The sequence below is a fragment of the Talpa europaea genome, assembly GCF_964194135.1.
Source record: "Talpa europaea genome assembly, chromosome: 9".
Lineage (NCBI taxonomy): Eukaryota > Metazoa > Chordata > Mammalia > Eulipotyphla > Talpidae > Talpa > Talpa europaea.
In genome coordinates, this window is record NC_140076.1 from 24,030,919 (window position 1) to 24,049,489 (window position 18,571).

At 54.0% G+C, this 18,571-nt stretch overlaps 1 protein-coding gene across 1 annotated transcript; it reads right to left on the reverse strand.

Annotated features, from left to right (window-relative positions):
- Positions 1-1,046: 1,046 nt before the first annotated feature.
- Positions 1,047-13,351, reverse strand: NT5C1A (5'-nucleotidase, cytosolic IA; the record flags this gene model as incomplete). The annotated part of the gene is made up of 6 exons (XM_084242169.1): positions 1,047-1,412; positions 2,806-2,990; positions 4,976-5,098; positions 6,510-6,639; positions 7,069-7,236; positions 13,226-13,351. The coding sequence occupies 6 exons, from the start codon at positions 13,349-13,351 to the stop codon at positions 1,047-1,049; spliced, it is 1,098 nt and encodes a 365-aa protein (XP_084098295.1).
- Positions 13,352-18,571: the final 5,220 nt, after the last annotated feature.

The window sequence follows — 18,571 nt, forward strand, 5'->3', positions numbered from 1 at the left end:
GATGCAATAATTGAGGGGTGAGGGTTGAGGTGAAGGGGTTGGCAGGCAGCAACAACTGCACTTTGTCTAAAAGCAAAAGCAAAGGAGGTCAACTTTGGCCAAAAGCAAAAGCAAAGAAGTCAGGAAAGCTTCACCCGGAGAGAGCCTGCAGCACCCCCTGCTGGCTGGGTTAAGGATTGCGTGCAGGTTAAGGCCAGTTCCCCACTCCTTTCACAAACTCTGCGCCTGGCAGATGACCCTGAGCACTCAGATTCCAGGATCACAGGAAGCAAATGGGACACCTTGTCCAGTGGTTTCCAGATGTGTAATGTTAAAGGCAGGCTGCTGAGGAGGAATGTGCACTTTGCCCATCTGACAAAGGCCTCTGGGCTGAGGAGTCAAGGGTGTAAAACCCAGCACACACCTGCTCACTGAGCCATGTACCCAGGCTGGGTCTGGGTCAGCCCAGAGGACAGGCCCTCTTTTCATAACTCATGCCCCTCAAGACAGCATTCTTTAGTGATTTGCCCAAAGGCGCCATATATACCACCAGCAGCCTCTGAAGCTTCCTTTTTAGAGAGGGCACACTCACCAAACCAAGCTTCTTGGACTACAGGAGAGTTTGAATGCCACCATTTGAGGAGGGCAGCTGAGACCCATGAAAAAGAGGGGTGTACTCAAAGTTATGCAGTTAATTCCAGGCCAGCTTAGAAATCAGATCCTCCTTCTCTCAGAGCAGCGCTCTTTGAGAGAGACTGAGCTAGTTTTCACCCCAAACCCCCTTAGAGGCATCTTGGCTCCTTGGCCCTTCCTAGCCTCAGTCCCATCAACCTGCCCCCAAAACCCACCTACTCTGCAGCCTTACCTTCCTAGGCAGCACCCTTGCACAGTGTTTGCCCAAAAAGGGAGGGCTGGTGAGATGCCGGCCCAGTCTGCCTCATTCCCACAGCGCCCCGCTTGGGGTGGAGGGCAGACATGCAGAGGGCAGGGAGTGAGGAGCTAGAGGGACCCACCGGGCCACAAGGCAGTGTCTGGAGCGATGTGGGCAGGTAAAGTTTGCAGCTCAACTATTGTGCAGACGGGGCCTGCTTTGTAGGTGCAGTCCGCCGGGGTGTCTGTGCCACGCCATAAGGCACATGGGCGGCCACTGTGCCCATCTCCTGAGCCCCAGCCACGTGGAACATCTGGTCATCAAAGAAGATGTGTGGGCGGATCTTCTCAAGGAGGGGGCCCTTGGGTGCTCCGGCAAGGAACAGGGCCTCATCTGTCTCCAGGCCCCAGCTTCGCAGGGTCTTGAGAGCCCGGGCCCCAGAACTGGCTGCACTGCGTGCCGTCACCAAGTAGGTGCGGATTGGACACTCCAGCCGCAGGCCCTTGGAATAGAACTTCTTCTGCAGCCTCCCCAGCGCCTCCAGAAAGCCCTTTAAAGGGCCCTGTGAGAAGACAAGGAAACACTGTGAGCTCATCCCTCTCCCAAATGCAGGCCCTTCTCCAGCTGGGTTCCTCCCTCAAGCACCAGCCTTGCTGTCTGGGTGGGGCAGCTGTTCAGGAGCCCTAATCTCCCAGCTCTGCTCTGCCTGCTCCAGCCACTGCACGCACCAATGGGTGTTTGCCAAGGATGTCCATTCACGCACCACCCACCTGTGAGGTTTGTCCTGTAGCTGCATCAGTGTGGCCTCTGTGCCCATCAGCAGGGCAGATAAGAAAAATCCACTAACTATGCATGAGCCCCCCATCGGAATGGACTCCAGCTGTAAACAACTGGGACAGACAGGCCAACCTGTAACTGCTGGACATGGACCCTGCTCCTCGGGCACAGGGAGTCATGTCCAGCTCTCTAGGGTCAGGAAAATGATTTCCTTTCTATAGTGCCCAAAACAACAAAGCTTAATGTGAATAAAGAATCAGGTGCTGACGGACACAACTGCACAGCAGCTGGAGGGAGTTGTGTTCCATTCGTGGAGACCCCACACGTGCTGGGTGACCTGGAGCAGGCATTGGTCTCCTAGGCCTCTGTCCAGCTCTTAGTGGGCAAACTGTCCTGCCCTGGACTTGAATCAGAGGGAACCAAGGAGAATGGGAGTGAAAAGGATATTCAGAGGCCACACAGAAGCCTGCTCTGCGCTTGGGGCCAGAGGCTTTGGGATTATTGAGCACCCAGATTTTTGTTAAAAGCACAAATATAGAAGCTTCCAGAAGGGCTGGATATCCTAACAACTCCATTCCCAGGGAATTTCCAGCAAGATCTATTCTGTTCTCAGGGAGACCCCAAGCAAATGGAAGGGGCGGTCCCTGAGCTTTCTGGCCGAGAGATCGGGTGGGAGGAGCTGGGAAGGACTAGAGAGAAACACAGGCGAGGGGCACTGTCCAGGTATTTTCTTCCAGTGAGGAAAATGGACTTCTTGAGGGGACGGTGCTGATTCAGAAAGGTGGGGGAATCTCAGGGAAGGACATGGGGGTCCAGAGAGAGGGTGAGCCCATACAGAGGGGTGGGGACTTTTGAGAAGGGATGGAGACCTTAAAAAGGAGCTTCAAAGATGGGGTAGGGGCTCCAGAGAGGGACTTAGAGAGAGAATAGGGGCTTCAAAGAGGTGATGGGACTGCAGGGAATGGTGTTGGAACCCAGTGAAGGGGTCGAAGCTCATGGTGGAGTACCAGAGGTCAGATGAGAAGGGTGAGGGCTGGAGGCTTAGTCAGGGAAACTGGCTGGATCTGGGATGAGCCTGGGGTTTCATTCTGGACTGGGGGTTCAAGTCAACAGCAAGTCCTGCATAGGTAACCTCCTAGAACCACTTAGGGGGTTCAGGGTGTGTGTGTGTGAAGCACCTGGGCCAGAGGCTTGTTCTCATGGGCCTTCTCATGCTCAAAGAACCGATCCAGTCCATGGGCCTTGACAATGCGCTCGGACTCGTCTGAGAAGAGCACAGCATCTCCGTCGAAGGCCACGCGCAGCTGACTCTGGGATACAGCCACGTCCCTGCTGGGGCTGAAGATAGTGGCAGCTGCGATCCCTGTGCAAAAATAGGCAAATGTCTTCCTTCATCTGGGAACAGTGCCAGCCCCTGAACCCCCGAGCTCTGCCTCAAAGGGCTAGCTCTATCTGCCTGTCCCAGGACTAGGAGTGAGGCTCAGGAGGGTTGATATTTAAAAGCTGGCCAATAAGAACAGACAATGCCTTTTGCTCTAAGTAGGTCTTTGAGGGCACTGATCCATTCCAGGGTGACCCTCGTAGTTGCTTTTTGTGGAGAATCCCAGGGGACAGAAGGGCCCTCAAAGGACTCAGGGTAGAAATTATGTATCAGTCATAATAGAACAATTTCAATACCTCAACACCTAGTATAATGGATCAACTGATTATGAGTTCTGGCTGGAAGGAAGTGTTCCCCAGGCCACTAATTTCCTGCCAGGGGGTCCTCACAGGCCCTGTCATAGACTTACAGGGGGTTGGAAAGGAGTTCCAACTCTGGTTTGGCCTCAGTTACGCTCTTGCTGTTGATTCCAGAAAGTTCTTCAATTTCTCTGGACCAAGGTAAAATGAAGGGTGTTTCAGCTCTGTCTGGGATTGAGATCCCAGGCTACAGTCTCGGGTGGGGTGGGGTGGGTGTCCCCAGTCTACCACCACAGTGGCCCCCCGGGTATGCACTACTCAGGGTGGCCTGCTTACTCAGGGTTCCTCGAGAAAATGTGGGTTCCCAGGGGGAGCAGCAAAAACTACATTTGACTATGTGCACAGACTCTCTGCACCCCTGGGATTCTCCAGAGGGTCCAGGATGCCCCACCAGGACCCCGGCTTCAGGTTTGAGCTGTGGTGGCCAACAGAAAGCAATGCCAGGAGGCTGGAGACCTGGGCGGCTGTCTCAGCCCCCTCCCTATTTTTCATGTCTCCAAAGGCTGCTTCTACCCTGCTATTTGGGAATCTAGGCTCACAGGGTGGGTGTACGCAGAATTTTGGGAGGAGTGAGCAGTGCCAGCCTCAGAGCCCAAGGATGCTACCAGCAGGTCAGCACCTTCTCAGCATTGCCAGTGCCAATGTCAGAGTTCAGATGAGCCAGAACATCCCACCCTGAGCGTGGGCCTCCCTCCAGACCATCTCCTGCTCCCTAGCCTGAGCTCACATCACAGACATAGAAAGGCACACCTGCAGGCAGGTGCCAAGACCCCAACGAGAGGGTGTGACATCTGTCTAGGGAAACGGCTTCTGCTTCCTGGGAAGCTCTTGGAGCCCCCAAGCAGCTCAGGGGAGTGAGGCATTGTGGGAAAGAGGCCAGGCTTCCAGGCAGGAGACAGCATGAAAGAGGAAGAGAAAGTGAATATATAAGTCTGCGTTAGTGTTCAGTCTGAGGAGCCCGCTCGGGCATCTGGGCAGTCCTGCCTCCCCTGTGGGCCTGTTTCTCTCAGGTGCAGTAGCAATAAACATCCTGTCGAGAGGACCGAGATTCCCCATACCACCCAAAACTGCCCCTTGAAAGCAACATGTGGAGGGGAATTCTCTCTGTCAGTATTTGCAGCTGGGTTTCCTAACCTCACCCCAGCATTAGCCAGCCCAGTTGCTGGAAATGCTGGACATTTCCCAAACCCCACCACCCAGGTTGGAGAGGCCTGATCTCCCACCCCACTGATGTCAAGAGGGGCAGAGGCTGTCCATGGTCACCCAAGAATTAGAACTCCTACTGACCTGCAGCAATCACAGAAGGGAGTAGCTTTCTGGGCTGGAAGGAGGGTTTCCATGGAAACAGAAGGCTGGGTGAAGCTGATGAGTAAAATCATTCTTAATATGGCAGGGCAGGGGGTGGAAAGTGAAAGAGATGGTAATAAGTGGAATAGGCGGGGCCTTGTTCTCAGAGTTTACAGAACAGGACATAGGAAGTAAGGAAGGTATTGCACAGCCTCACCTTTCAGTTACCATGGCAACCCCAGCGCCTGCTCAGAACTCTAGGGCCAGGCCTCCCACTCTTTTACCAGAATCCCCAGATCCTCTCTCCCCAGTTTGACTCACCTTCATCAATGGCTTCCCGTACTTTTTCTGAGTCAGCCGACAAGTAGAGGTTGGTATGGTAGGCCTTGAGGTAGCAGATGGGGCTATTCCCACCCGTCATGCAGAACCTCTCGATGAACAGGTCTGGGAAGGAAGCAGACAGGACCCAGGGAGGCCAAGGTCAATGCTCAGGGCCTCAGAGTTGTCCCTCTGTGTCCAATGGCCACCATCTTGTTTTGAGTGGTGGCCAGGCAGCTAAGGGATTCTCTGAGCGATTTTAGGTCAGCCCTTTTCCTCTCATCCTTCATCCATGAAACGGGAATAATCCTACCTCCGTAGCAATTACCTGGCTCACAATAACCTCCTCTTGTCAGGGAATCATGGTAATATAAGAAGTGAGCCCCCCATGAGCTCAGGGTGTGTGTGTGAAGCCTCCTGGTCACAGCTGACTGGAGGGGCACAGACACCTGACCCATGCCGGGCCCATCAGATTCTCTTCAGGGCTGATGGTCACCTTGTACCAAGTCTGTGTGTGTTGTGTGACCTTCCTCACAGTAGCTACTGCTCTGAGCCCACTGACCAGCCCTTCACCACTCCAGCCCCTAGTGCAGGGTGGGCCACAGCTGAGCGGTGATGGCTGGCACAGCGGGGGTCCTGCAGGGCCTGTGCCAAAACCATAGGTGGAGTCCATCCTGATTACTCAGTCCCTGAGTCTTAGCTGGTTAAATATTGTGAGCATCACCCCTGTTCTCAACAATTTGAAATCGAGTTTTAAAATGTCAACTGGACTCTTTTGGTTACTTAAAACAAGAAATTGTAAACTTAAAGATGTGGGCCACACTCAGGAAATGCAGAGAAACCTAGTTTGGGGAGAGGAGGAGTAAGAGGGAGGGAGAAAAGAAGAGAGGGAGAAGAAAAGGAATAGATTTACCAAAAGAAGCAGAAATAAGACTCATTCAGCTGAGAGAGAAAAAGGCCAGGAGAGATTTCTAGAGATTGGATTCAGGCCTTTGCAGACCCAATTTTACTTCCTGTCCTGTGGCTCCATGAGACATTCCTGAATCTGATAAGGAATTATTCTTTGGCTTAAGCTTGTTCTGGAGGCGCAGAACAAGAACTTTGAATCGAGAGTTTGGACTAAGACACCAAGCCCCTTTGCTCTGACCACAGAAGCTGCTTCTCCCAGCAGCCCTGTGAGGCCTGTTAGGCCCACTGTAGATAGAGAAACTGAGGCACACAAGCAGTAAGTGCCCTCTCCAATCATCTAGCCGGCAGGCCCATGCAGTGGTATGCAGTATGACTTGCACAAATCAAATGTTTAAACATCCAGAGATTTTTAAATCCAGTTCGATTGTTCAACTGTTGGTAGCTTAAAATTAGCCAGGATGGAAATATTAACACCTTGAAAATGGCAATGCTAGGATCAGGGTCTTTCTGTTTTGTTTTGTTTTTCAAACTGCTGGGCTTGGGGTTCCTCTAACCCTGCCCCGGCAGAGGTGGGGGCCTGTCCCAGTGTCTGGTGTGGGTGTCCCACAGCCACCCCCCTCCTGCTCACCATAATGGTTGATGCTGTTGATGAGACGGACACCCACTTGAGCATGGTTGTTGGTCATGAGGACGATGTCAAAGAGGTCCTCGCTATCGGGGTACAGCTCCCGCAGCCTCCTGTTCACAGCCTCGAGAGCCTGGTGGGAGAAGGAGCCTCCAGCTCAGACCCTCCAGGCAATGACACCTGCAGTTGGTAGCTATGGCCAGGGAGGAGGGGTGAGCTGGGATCCAAAGCGGCTAGAGAGGGGAGCCCAGGGGACAAGGACCTTCTCCTAAGGCCTCTATGGGGGGTATTGATCACGGGCACCTCACTGAAACGGTGAGTGGGGGCTAAAACCCAGCCCGTGGTGGTTCACCAAACTGGTTCCCTGGCACGGGGCTGTCCTCATTCAGGGCATGGGGCAGCCCCTTCTCCCCACGACGACTCTGTCCTCTAGCCAGACTGAGCTCCTGGGGTGGCATCTGCCCAGAGAGGACGCTTTTCCTTACTCAGACACCCACGGGAGTGCTTTTCTGCTCATCCCCAAAAAGACAGCTTTTGGGCAAGTAGTGCCACTGCCCCTCACCTTCACAAAGGGAAAGGCAGGCCCGGGGCTGAAGGGCTCGTTCTCATGTTCCAGCTGGTAGCGCACGTACTCCTCCACGCCCTGCTCCGTGTAGATCCGCTGCTCCTCGTCCATGCGGAACAAGGCACGGGAGGACACAGCGATGGTGACTGCATTCTGCGGCTTGGGCTGCAGAGGGGCAGAAAGAGGGGGTCACTCCCATTCCCTGGGGCTCACGGGCAAGCCCCTCGGGAAGGGGGAGACAAGGGTTGGGCTCAGGATAGCCCTAAAGAGGCTAACCTTGGGCTGGGTCAGACTTAGGTCAGGACCCCCTGGTGCAGGGCCCAGCTGGGGACAGAGGAGCACTACCCCATGGGAGGACGTGTTCTCGAAGGAGTCTGCCATCTAGCCAGCCATGTGGACACAACAGAAAAATGGAAAGAGCGTATTTAGCCTAAGGACGACCGGTGCTTGCGATAATGTCCAGATGGTTTCCATTAAAAAACGAGGACTACATGCCCTTAGGCAGGAACGGTTCCAGAAACAGTTCTATAAGGAAATCTCTGTCTGCAGTGAGGTCTTCCTCCTGAGCTCCAGACTCATGCCTTACTGCCCCAGTGGACTAACAGACACCCAACTCCAAGTGCCCAAGGCTGAATTCCCACCACTCTCTCTACCCCAGACCTTTCCTTCCTCAGCTCAGAGCTCAGCACCTCCACGTGGGCACTCACCCCCTCAGCCAGAAGCCCCAAAGTCAACCTCCAGTCTTCCCGCTCCCTCCACAACCCATCCAGCCGTCACCCCAGCCTGTCAACTCCACACATGCAGTCACGCCTTCCTGTCTCCTCTGCCCTCTCCAGCCCATCCAGGCTGCCCCCTAGTCTGTCTTCCATGTTGTCATCCGGGGATATTTCACAAGTTCAGATGTGATCATGCACCCCTCCAAACATCTTTAAGTAATATCTTTCAGGGAGAAACAGTATTTGCCATCGCAAATTTAACCTGACTAGGAACTCCAGTTCACGTCCTAATGTCCTAAGCAGCCACAGAGACCGCTTGCTCTGTGACAGGTGTGCGGAGAGTGTTCTTCTGGCTGATGTAAATTTCACAGGCAAGTAGGAGAGAAAGATAGGTAGACAGAGGCAAAGGGACTGAACCAAGTACTCAGATGCTAGGGGGAGCAAAGTCTGGATGGTGGGGTTCAGGGGCAGTTGCCATGGGAGCACAGAGGCTTGAGGGGAACCTTAAAGGAGGAGCGGAGGTGATGGAAGGCATGAGGAGGTGAGCCGGCAGACAGTGAGGTCACAGAGGGGGCAGAGCCCAGGGCATGGGGCGAGGGTGTAGGTGAGGCAGGTGCTGGGTGGCAGAGGCCTTCTCTCAGGGCGCCGGGGGGGCCTCAGCACCCCTCTGCCACCTCCAGTGGGGCATGCCACCACGCACAGCAGCTGGCCCCTTACAGTCTCCAGGGAGGATCCGAACATGGGTGCCCGAGAGACTCACAGACACCCAGAGAGTCCTACCACATCTCTTTGACCTGAGCAATCCTGGGGCGATGCTTCCCTGCACAGATGGGGGTCCCAATGAAGGCAAGACTCATTCATAAATGGATCTCGAGGGCCATGAACTTGACTCTGCTGCTTCTCTCTGGAGTCAGGTCTGGCTTCAATCAGTTGACAGCACTGAGTGATTACTATGCAACAGGCACTGTGCCGGGACATGGCCAGAGACAAGGCAGATAATATGACCTTTACCCCATGGAGCTTACACTCTACTCCCAAGGTAGAGATTTGAGCCATTCCATGGTAGAGCACCAGCCAGCAAAACCTCCTGTGATCACAGAGATGACCAGTGCTGTCCATGTGATTGTATGTCCGCCCTTAAATGTGATTAGCGAGACTGAAGGACTGAATTTTTAATTGTATTTCATCTTAATTATTTTAAGTAGCTCTGTATGGTCAGTAGCCAGTGAAGCTTTCACCCTCATAGTAGAAATGAAGACCAGAGTTCCCCAAGTCCATGAGGCAGATCTAAGCTTGCATGTGATGTTTTACCCAACCCAGATGGTGGATGTGGCCAGCAAGGTCAGTGTGAGGAGTGGCAGGCCAGGTGCCTCTCCTCTGGGGCTCACCCCGAGCACCTGTCCCAGCTGTCTGTGCATGCTGGGCTGGGGACCTCCCCACCCTTTCACAGGCTCTGAGCTCTCAAGGATAGAGTAAAGAGACTAAAGGAAAGAAGTGAAAGAGAGATACCAGGGATGGTAAGAGAAAAGGTCTGGGGGAGTCGGGGTGTCCACTCTCAAAAACCCTGGAAACCTGTTGGTCTTCAGAAAAGGGGATGAGGGCCTCCCTGGAGGTGCAAGGGGTTAAGTCGCAGCACTATGAAGCTATCTGCAGCCACTGCAGCACGAGTTTGATCCCAGGCCAGGGAGCTACCCACATGGCACAGCAGACCTCTCCTGTCTCACCCACTGCTCCCCTCAGCAGTGTATTTCAGTCAGTTGCCCTGTTCTGCTCCGCACTCTGTCTTTGGTGAATCCTTTCACCCCTGCCCCCGGCACCTCTGGCCTGTACACCAGCTCTTGTATGCATAAATAAATAATCTTTAAAAAAAAAAGAAAGAAAGAAAGAAAAGGGGCTGAGCTATTGCCCCAGGGACAGACCCATCCCCCCTATCAAGAACAGAGAGCCAGCTGCCCTCCAGCCCCCTCAGGCAGGTCACCAAGCCACTCTCCAGCCCAGGCAGCCAGCCAACATCTGGCTCCTCACTTTCTGTCCGATAGTCCCTGCCAGACAGTGCCGTTCCAGACCGCCTCTAGCTGAGTTACCCAGACTCCATCCACCCCACCACTGAAATGTCCTGGCTGCCTTGGCCCCAAGTGTCCCCACCTGGGGACACCTGCAGATGGGGAAACAGGCCCTGAGGGGGCAGGTGTTATTCCAGGTCACACGGCAATGTCAAGACAGAATCTCACATCTCTGACCTCCAGGCTGGCCTCAGTCCCCAAGGCATTCCCCTGCTATGCCCCTCCTCAATGGCTCCCAGAAGGCTCTAAGCCCTACTACCTGAGCTACTTCCCCGATCTCCATTTTCAGATTGGGAGGAATCGTGAGGGGCGCTGTGCCCTCAGACTGCAGTTTCCAAGGGCAGACCAAGGGCAGAGCTCTTTCTCCTCAGAATGGATGGCTCCAGGAGAACCTCATTTCCCCTCTCAGCCTGCTTTGACGCTGCTCAAGACTTGCTATACAGGTAAGGTGGAGCCCAAGGGCCTAGAGGGCACGCGCTGCTGTGGAAAACATGAATCTAAGCTGGGAGGGAGCTGGAGGAACAGGTGGAAGAGGGACCTCGCGGCAGAGGGAAGCCGCCATGCCATCCACTGTCAGGGACAGCCAAGGGACAGTTCCTTCTGAAATCAGATTCCTTTTGGAATCTGAAACCAGATTCCAGACAGGGAGTTAGATCTGAAAGACCCTTCTCTCAGGCTCAGCCTGGGAATACTGGACTCCAGGGAGCCGGGGTCTGCCAGCTCTCTCTGCCTTCCACGGTGGCTCGGGAACAGACTGTCACTCTGGCTTGGGGACAGGGTGGGGCATAATGGACAGCAGCCCAGCCCCAATCAGCCTGCCTGAGGAGCTCTCATTTAGGCAAACATGATTCTGCCTGTTGGGCCCAAGACAGGAACGCAGACCAACAGCTGTTATTTCTAGAAGGACTTGGAGGGAGAAAGGTTGCTGCAGGGGACAAGATAGAGCTCAACTGAGGAACTTCTCTGACCCCTTGAAATGGGGGCCTCCCATGGGCTTTCAGGGGTTAAATGTTTCACTTGCACTGCTGGGAATGAGAATAAGCCTGGACCAGGCCCTGATGAGGCCCACGAGACCCAAAGCCCCCAAAATAGCCTGTGGAAGGAGGGGCCACTGCAGGAAGGAGTAGAGGCTGGGAAGCCGCCAGGTTCCTGGCCTTCCAGAGAACCCTGAGGGTCAGGGGCTGAGAGGTCATGATTGACAACTGGTCCTGAGCTCCCTGGCCCCTTGGTGCTTGGGAAGGAAATGGGTTGATGAGCTTCACCTACATCTGTTCCCTCCCCTCCAACCTCAGACCATGCTGTTAGTCCTGCTGCCTCCTTAGGCAGAGGGCACTCTCCTCAGTGACCTGCCTGCTGCCCCACTCCAGCCCATCCACCTCATCACCCCAGGCAGATCTTTCTAAAATGGTAATGGGCCCATGTTCATGCCCCTCTGAAAATGCTGCCATAGTTTCACAAGGTCTCCATGCTTTTTAAAAAGTAGGTTGGCCTTTAATTCAAATAAACTCTTTATTCAACTATATAAACCAGACATTACCTTATTCTATTGGTATACATTTATTTGACACATTCAAATGTATTACACGTACATGATATATTTATTATGATGAAAGCAACACAGTTGTTTGGTTGACAACAGATTGGAAACTGGGGCCTAGGATGCCAGTGCAGACGTAAGCTTAAGCATCTAGTCCATTTATTTCTGTGTTTGTTGTTTTTGCATAGTATTGAAAAACCCCTGATTCACACCGTTAAGTGATTGCACGTGGTGAGAGGTTTTTTGTTTAGTTCTTTAACTACGAATCTCACAATTCTCAGCAACTACAATTGTCAGCAATCTCAAGATACTAATCTATTGAAGAGGTCACAGGAAAGACTTTATTCTGAGATTTGCTTTTAAAAAAATCAACGTGCAGCACAAGTTCATACATTGTTAGTCTCCAAGGTGCTAAGATGTCCATATAACACATTTGAACGTGTTGGGATTTGTTACACGTATTTAATTGTTTAAAACATGGTTTGAAGAAGAAAGAAAAGAACTGGATTCACAGGCATGCAAACCCCCTGAAACATGGGGGGCCATGGAATCCAGTTATAACAACCCCTTATCACACTGGATAAATTCCAGGTGCTTTAACATGGCACTCAAGGCCCTCCAACGCTTCTCCCATCCATTCTGCATTTTCCCACTCAGTTTTAAAGACCTGGCCATGCCTTTTTCCTACCGTGTTTCCCTCTCTGACTGGGAAAGGAACTACTCAGATTTTGACATCAACTCAAATGCCAGCCTCCCCTAGTGGGCAGTCACTCTCCCCTACCTCCCAGGGCACGCTGAAAGGTCTCCCTCCTAGCGTTCTCTGTGTCCAGGCTCTCCCTCCCTGCACTGACAGCTCTGGAGCAGGGACTCAGCCTAACTCATCTCTCAGTTCCCACTGCTCTGCGGGCCCAGAAGGTGCTGCCAGGAGTGCCCATTGACTGGGTGGGCCTGGGAAGGGGAAGGGTCTTTGGAAGGAAGCGGCAGGATGCTTTAAGGTCCCTCTGGAGCTCTCCAGAGGACACAGCTGGGCCCACCTCTACCCTCTGTCTCCTCCCGGAGCTGGGAGCTCTGAGCTCTGGGAAGGTGGAAGGTGGAGAGAGTCTGCCCGAAGCCAAGCAAAGCATCCTGAACTTGCCCTATGGGTAAAGCATCTCTGTTCTCCGTGCCCCCCAGAGGGCTGGGGCCACCACAGGGGTCATGAGGAATGTTGGTGCCCACAGTGAAGGGAACAGAACCCAGGGCTGGGGCTGGGAACCAGAGGAGCTGGAGGCCTGAACTGAGAGCACAGATCCCAGGGCAGCTTCCTTCCCTTAGGACACCGAGCCTAAGAGCTCAAGGCCCTGGGAACCCGGTGGCCAGATGGTAGAGACCGGAGAGCCCAGCAAGGTGCCAGGTCTCTAGAGTGGGGTTTCTAGCTGCGGGGAGTGGGGGGGCGGAGGTTGATTCTGCAGGCACGACTGGCCGCCTTTGCCAACAAGTGCTGTCCGAGCCCCAGGCTGCCTGCGCTGGGGATGGGGTGTGCGTGTGCATGTGTGTGTGTGTGTGTGTGTGTGTGTGTGTGTGTCTGGGGCACGGGGCCCTAGTGGGGCCCAGATGACAGCATGCGGGAGGGGGATCCTGGCGTGGCACCCGAGCCGGTGGGGTGCGGGGTGGAGAAACACCCGAGCAGAGCTCCCAAAATAACCCCGAGCCTGCGCCCGCCGGCCAGCGCCTTCCCGGCGAGGCTCTCACTGCGTGTCCACCCCGCGGACGCCACGGGTCCCTCCCGCGGGGCTTACGACCCCTCTTCCCGGTGACCCTTCCTCCGAATCCCCCCCATATCGTTGCCCTAATTTTACCGATTTGGGTTTCTTCTTGGGTGAGAGGTTGTCGTGCAGAGTCTTGGCTTCGTCCCAGCACCCGGCTGCGGCGGTCTCTGCGCCGGGCCCGGGCTCGCGAGGCTGCCGGGGCGCCCCGGCTTCCATGCTCCGGCCCTGACCCAGCGCGGCCCGAGCGGGCGGCCGCGGCGCGGAGCTGGCGGGACTGGCCGCGGGAGGGGGCGCGGCCGGCGCGCCAAGGGGCGGGCAGCGCCGGGAGTGTGTGCCCGCCCGCCCGGCGGGAGGGGTGGGGGGCGCCGGGGCGCTAAACTCGCGCTCTCGGTCGCCCGCGTGGTTGCGCGAGTATTGGGGGGCCCTTCCTGGCCCTCCTAGCCGCAAGTGAATGGGGGTGGGGGAAGCCGCTGGAGACCGGCCGCAGATGGGGTCTTGCAGGCTGCGGCGGACTCGGGATTGCGGGGAATCGTCTCCGTGCAAGGGCACCGAGGGAGGGGAGGCCTGGCAATATTTTTTCCCAAAGGTGAATAAGAAAAACTGGTCGCCCTTCCCCCCAAGAGTAACCCTCTCTTTCCTCCTCTGACGCTAGGACCCTGGAATATTCCGCGGACGAGGGAGTGGTGGATGGCTAGCTCCGTGCGTGCTGGGCTCGGCTGCTGGGCTCGGCTGCTGGCTGGGAGCTCCATGGCAGGCCCAGTCGGGCATCTCTCCCACACCCAGGCGGAGGGGCGCTGAAAGGCCGTGGCCAGGCCAGGTCCTGCCCCCACCCCAAAACCTGACAGACTCCCCGCGGCTCCGAACACGGATTCTTTATGACTCCCTAATGGCCAGCAGGGGCTCACCCTCTCAGAATCCGCCTACCGAGCTTGGTTGGAGGGGTTAGTGAACAGCCTATAAGGAAATGGAAGGAGAGAGGATAGAAAAGGAGCCTGGAAACCCAGGCATCTTGGACCACCATCCTGGAGTTCCAGGGCATTGTCACCCCTGGTGCAGAACCCGAGATGTAGACCCTGATACCACCCATCCCAAGGCACAGCCCAGGAGGCAGACAGGGGCCTCTGCGTGAGCCCAGAAGTGTGCAAAAAGTAGGTGGGAGCCGCAGAAAATCTTGGCCAAACCTCCAGGGCATCAGACTGGGACAGGGTACAGAAAGGAGGGATCTGCCCAGCCTCCACCTTGCCCTGGGAGGAACCGATGAAACCTTTTGTGGGAGGAAGCAGAAAATAATAAGTTTCAGGATGGGGGAAATATGTTTAGACCTGCCCTTCTCAGGGCTTGATAAATTATTTCCATAGATGGCTCCAAATCGTTTCCATCCTGCCAGCCGGGTGGCGATGTTATTTGGCCATTTTTCCCCTACAGAGGTGGAGTTGACTCTGAGCTGGTCCAGTGACTTGCTTTGACTTGCTTTGATTAACAAAATGCAGAAGTGATGCTACGTGGTTTCCAAGCTTAAGGCTGAAGAGGCCCTGAAGATTTCATTTGTGCCCTCTTGGCAACCAGTTACTGTGAAAGAAGCTTAGACTATCCTTCTGGAAAGGTCATATGGTGAGACAGAGTGGCTCTGGAGGATAAGAAGCCAGTGCAGAAGAACAGTGACTGTCAGCACCAACTGCCACATCCACGGGCGAGGCCATCTTGGTCATTCCAGCTCCAGCTCCTGTGAGGTGCAGCTGGGTGAGTGACCCCAGCCAATAGCACCTGAAGCAGTAAAACCTCCCAGTTAAGTACAGCCAACTCACAGGATCATGAAAAATAATACATTTTGTTTGAAGCACTAAGTTTTGGGGTGGCTTGTTATGCACTAAGAGGTTATGAAACTCGAGGAAGCCTCATGGAGGAGGAGGTCACGTGAGAAGAATGTATAGGGGGGTTATTTCAGGGGGTGAGTACCTGATGCAAAGGGGAACCCTCTCCATGTTGCCCAGTGACCTCTGACCGGTGACCTAGGTTGAAAGGATGGTCTGGGTCAATTATATTCACCTTTCTCAGGAACTGGAAATTGGGATGGAGAGCCAGCCGCAGGAATAGGAGTTGAGGATGCTGTGAGTTTGCTGCTTTCTAGAAGACCTGATGAGCCTTAGCAAGATACAGTCCTGTGCAATGTAAAGCTAAGAGGGGGCAGAACTCTGTGTGAGCAAAATGAACCTATCAGCAAATAAAGATGGGAAAAAAGGTGTAGAGGGTGGCAGACACCCCATGAAAGGGAAGTCTTGCTGCTGCTGGTCCTGTCTCGCAAGTCCAGTGGAGGCCTGGGCTGTAGTGTCCTTCTTGGAATTTCCATGAGATTCTCTATATCACTTTAACAGATGTCCCAAAGGAAGTTGGTGGCCCCCTTCATTTTGCTTGACAAGCAGCCTTTCCCACCCTCTTCCAGTAAAAGGCCCTGCCTCCCTGGTCTTGGAGTAGGTATGTGACCTAACCATGACCAACTGTAGAACCCTATGTAGAACCCTAGACACCACGACTGAGCCAGGAATGAGCATGTGACCCCAGCTGGGCCCTGGGCTGCACACTGTAGAGGGGGGCTGGGAGAGTTGCTCCTTTCTTCTCTGGGGTTGTTAATTAGGGACAGTGTGAGCTGCCATCTGGAGAGCACACCAAGCTCACTTAGAGAGCAAGAGAAGACAGAGCTAGGAGGGGGTGCACCTCTGGTCTGGAGTGCCTTAACTTCCCAATTCCGTGAGCCACTAAGCCTCCCTTTTCGCGTAAGCTCATTTGACCTGAGTTCTGTTCATTTGCCACCAAAAGTCTCCACTCCTCCAGCACATCGACAGGCCTCTGGGCCTCACCATCAAAGGATCCTGCCCAGACTCCTGGTTCGGGCTCTTTAACAACTTTCCTTAAGTTGGAAGGTGAGGAGAGAAGTTGACATTAGAGCACTCTTCCCATTTTAGGGTCCTGGCCATTCTCTGTCTTCCTGTGACTCCCAGGTGGCTGGCTGGGTGCGGGGTTGTCTGGGTGTCTGCATTTCTGCACTTTAGCTAGCACTTTCCCACATAGTTCAGTCATCTTTGGGTGGCTACGCTGCCAACAGACCCCTTCCAGCTGACTCCAGAATCCGGGCACCTGCACTACTCCCCTGGAGGTCCTGACCCAGCATACCGGGCCCTGTGGCTGGTCTTTAGCAAGACCCTGGACAGATGCCACCTCATCCATGGTCCATGAGGCCATCCCTCTCTCCTTCACACTTTATCTGCCCCCTTCCCCTCCCTGCCCCATTCCCCATCTTGCCCACCACAGGGAAGACCCTTCCTCAGAAGCCCTGTAGCTACAGTGAATGGTGAGCTTGCTCTAGGGAGACCAGCTTTACCATTCTATGAGCCTTCATTTCATCTTTAAAAAATAAATAAAAAGGGGACTTAAACCTGTGCTCAGCTGAGCTGCTGGAATCATGTGGAGAACTGCTTGGGAACCCTGAAGGACTGTATGCATTGATGCAGCTGCAAATGACTGGTCTCTCAGATAAGCATTAACAAGATTGTCTCCCCCCATCTTTTGCAATTTTCCCCCTTGTTTGACAGGTTCCTCATCTTGCATTCCAAGGAAAAGGGAGTTAACAGCATATTGTTGAAAAGCAAGGTGTCGCCCACCCCTTCCCCCTCCCCTTTGCAGACCCTTGCCTATCTCTTCCCCCCCTCTTTTTTCCTTTTGTATAAATAACCCTGCACTCTCCCAAAGAGCAGAACTGTAGCCTTTCAGATGGGAGCCTGCTGCCCTCCTCATTTGTCAACAAATTACGCCACTTTCCTTTTCCTCAAATTCTGTTTCTTTTTACGGCTGAGAGACACTGAGGCCAGCATTGCAATCTCTTGGGGTTTGGGAGGGCTTCGGAAGAGGAGATCATCAAGGTGGGAACAGGTGGCCCAAGAGGGGCAATAGCTAGCGCATAAACACAGCAGGCTAAGTAATCTGCTTAGGGAAGTGGGGAGAGGGCAATTCAGGGTGGGAAGTGGGAGGTAGGGGAAGAACCAGGCCTCTGAGGTCCAAGGGTAGCCAATCACTCAGGGCCTCAAGACTTTTCAGAAGCTTATTATGCAGAGAGAAGCAGGGGCACTTTGAAGAATTGGCTTGGTCAGATTTGTGCTTCAGGAAGATCATTCTGGCAATCAGCAGCTGGATGGAGCAGAAGGCAAGGCTAAGAGCAGGAGGTAGACTCACTGACCCGGCTAGAGTTAATGAGGGCCTGAGTGGGAGAACTGTGTCCCCCAGGGCCTTGTGACCAAAGGTAGGCTGGGACACTTCCATCCCCCCAGAGTAGCCTCAGCTACAATAGCAGCCCCAAGTTCTCAAGCTTCTGAGTCACCTCCTTAGGTTCATGGTTGCCCTGAGGCCAGGTCAGCCTCCTTCCTCTGTCCTAATTGCTTCCTGCCAAGGGAGCTGGCCCCCTCCAAGTGTCCTTGAGAAAACCCTTGTAAATGCAACTGAGCGTTTCAGGTGCAAGCAGGCTCCTCCAATGCGGCTGCTCCCCATCCCCAGGGAGGGAACAGCACCCCTCTGGCTATAGAAGGGTGTTCCCCTTGCTAGAAGGAGGACCTCAGCCCCAAGGAGGCTCTTGAGGACCCCCCAGTGTGTGAGCGTCCCTAGGCCTCTTGACCTTTCCCCTCACCCCAGCCTACTCCAGCTTAGGGAAGCGCAGAAGTGGTTAGCACAGTCACACCTTTTATTCACTATCAGTGTAACAAAACAGCATACAGCACAGGCGGGACAGTGAGGACAGTCACTGTGGGCACAGCCAGGAGCAGCACACTGAAGGGGCCAGGGGGCCAGGCTGGAGAAGGAGTGGGAAGCCCCCCTCTGCCGCCTAGCCCCCCACTTCAACAGGCCTCCTACTTCTCTAGCCTCCACTAAGCAGGGGAGGCCAGATACCCTGGGAGGTGCATATCTGCCCCGACACTCTGGCAAAGGTGAGAGAAAAGCCTGAAAATTTCAGGAAGAAAATCCCATCTTTTCCTGAGACTTCAATGGAAGGATTTGAATTGTTTTTTCAAAAATGATGAATAAAATATGTAAGAAATGTACTCTTGCCCGCACAGCAATCAGCACAAAATCAGCACGAAGCCTCACCCAAGGTGGAGCTTCAGGGAATACTTGTTGCTTTAATAAATTTTTGTGTAAAAATATTTACAGTGTCAGCTTACTATCCTGGCGGGAAACCCCAGCTCCTCTCGCCTTCCCTTTGCTTCTCTCCCCTCCCCTTTCTCTCTCTCTGCAGCGGGGTGGGTTTCTACCTCTAGGGACGCTGCTATTATCAGAAAAAAACTTAAGGGTCTTTGCTAAAATTGTTGATTTAAGGATAAATTCTAGAATCCTGACGATGGCTCAAAGGATGGGAATGGCTTGAAATAGTCCTTGCTGATAATTTTAGAGATA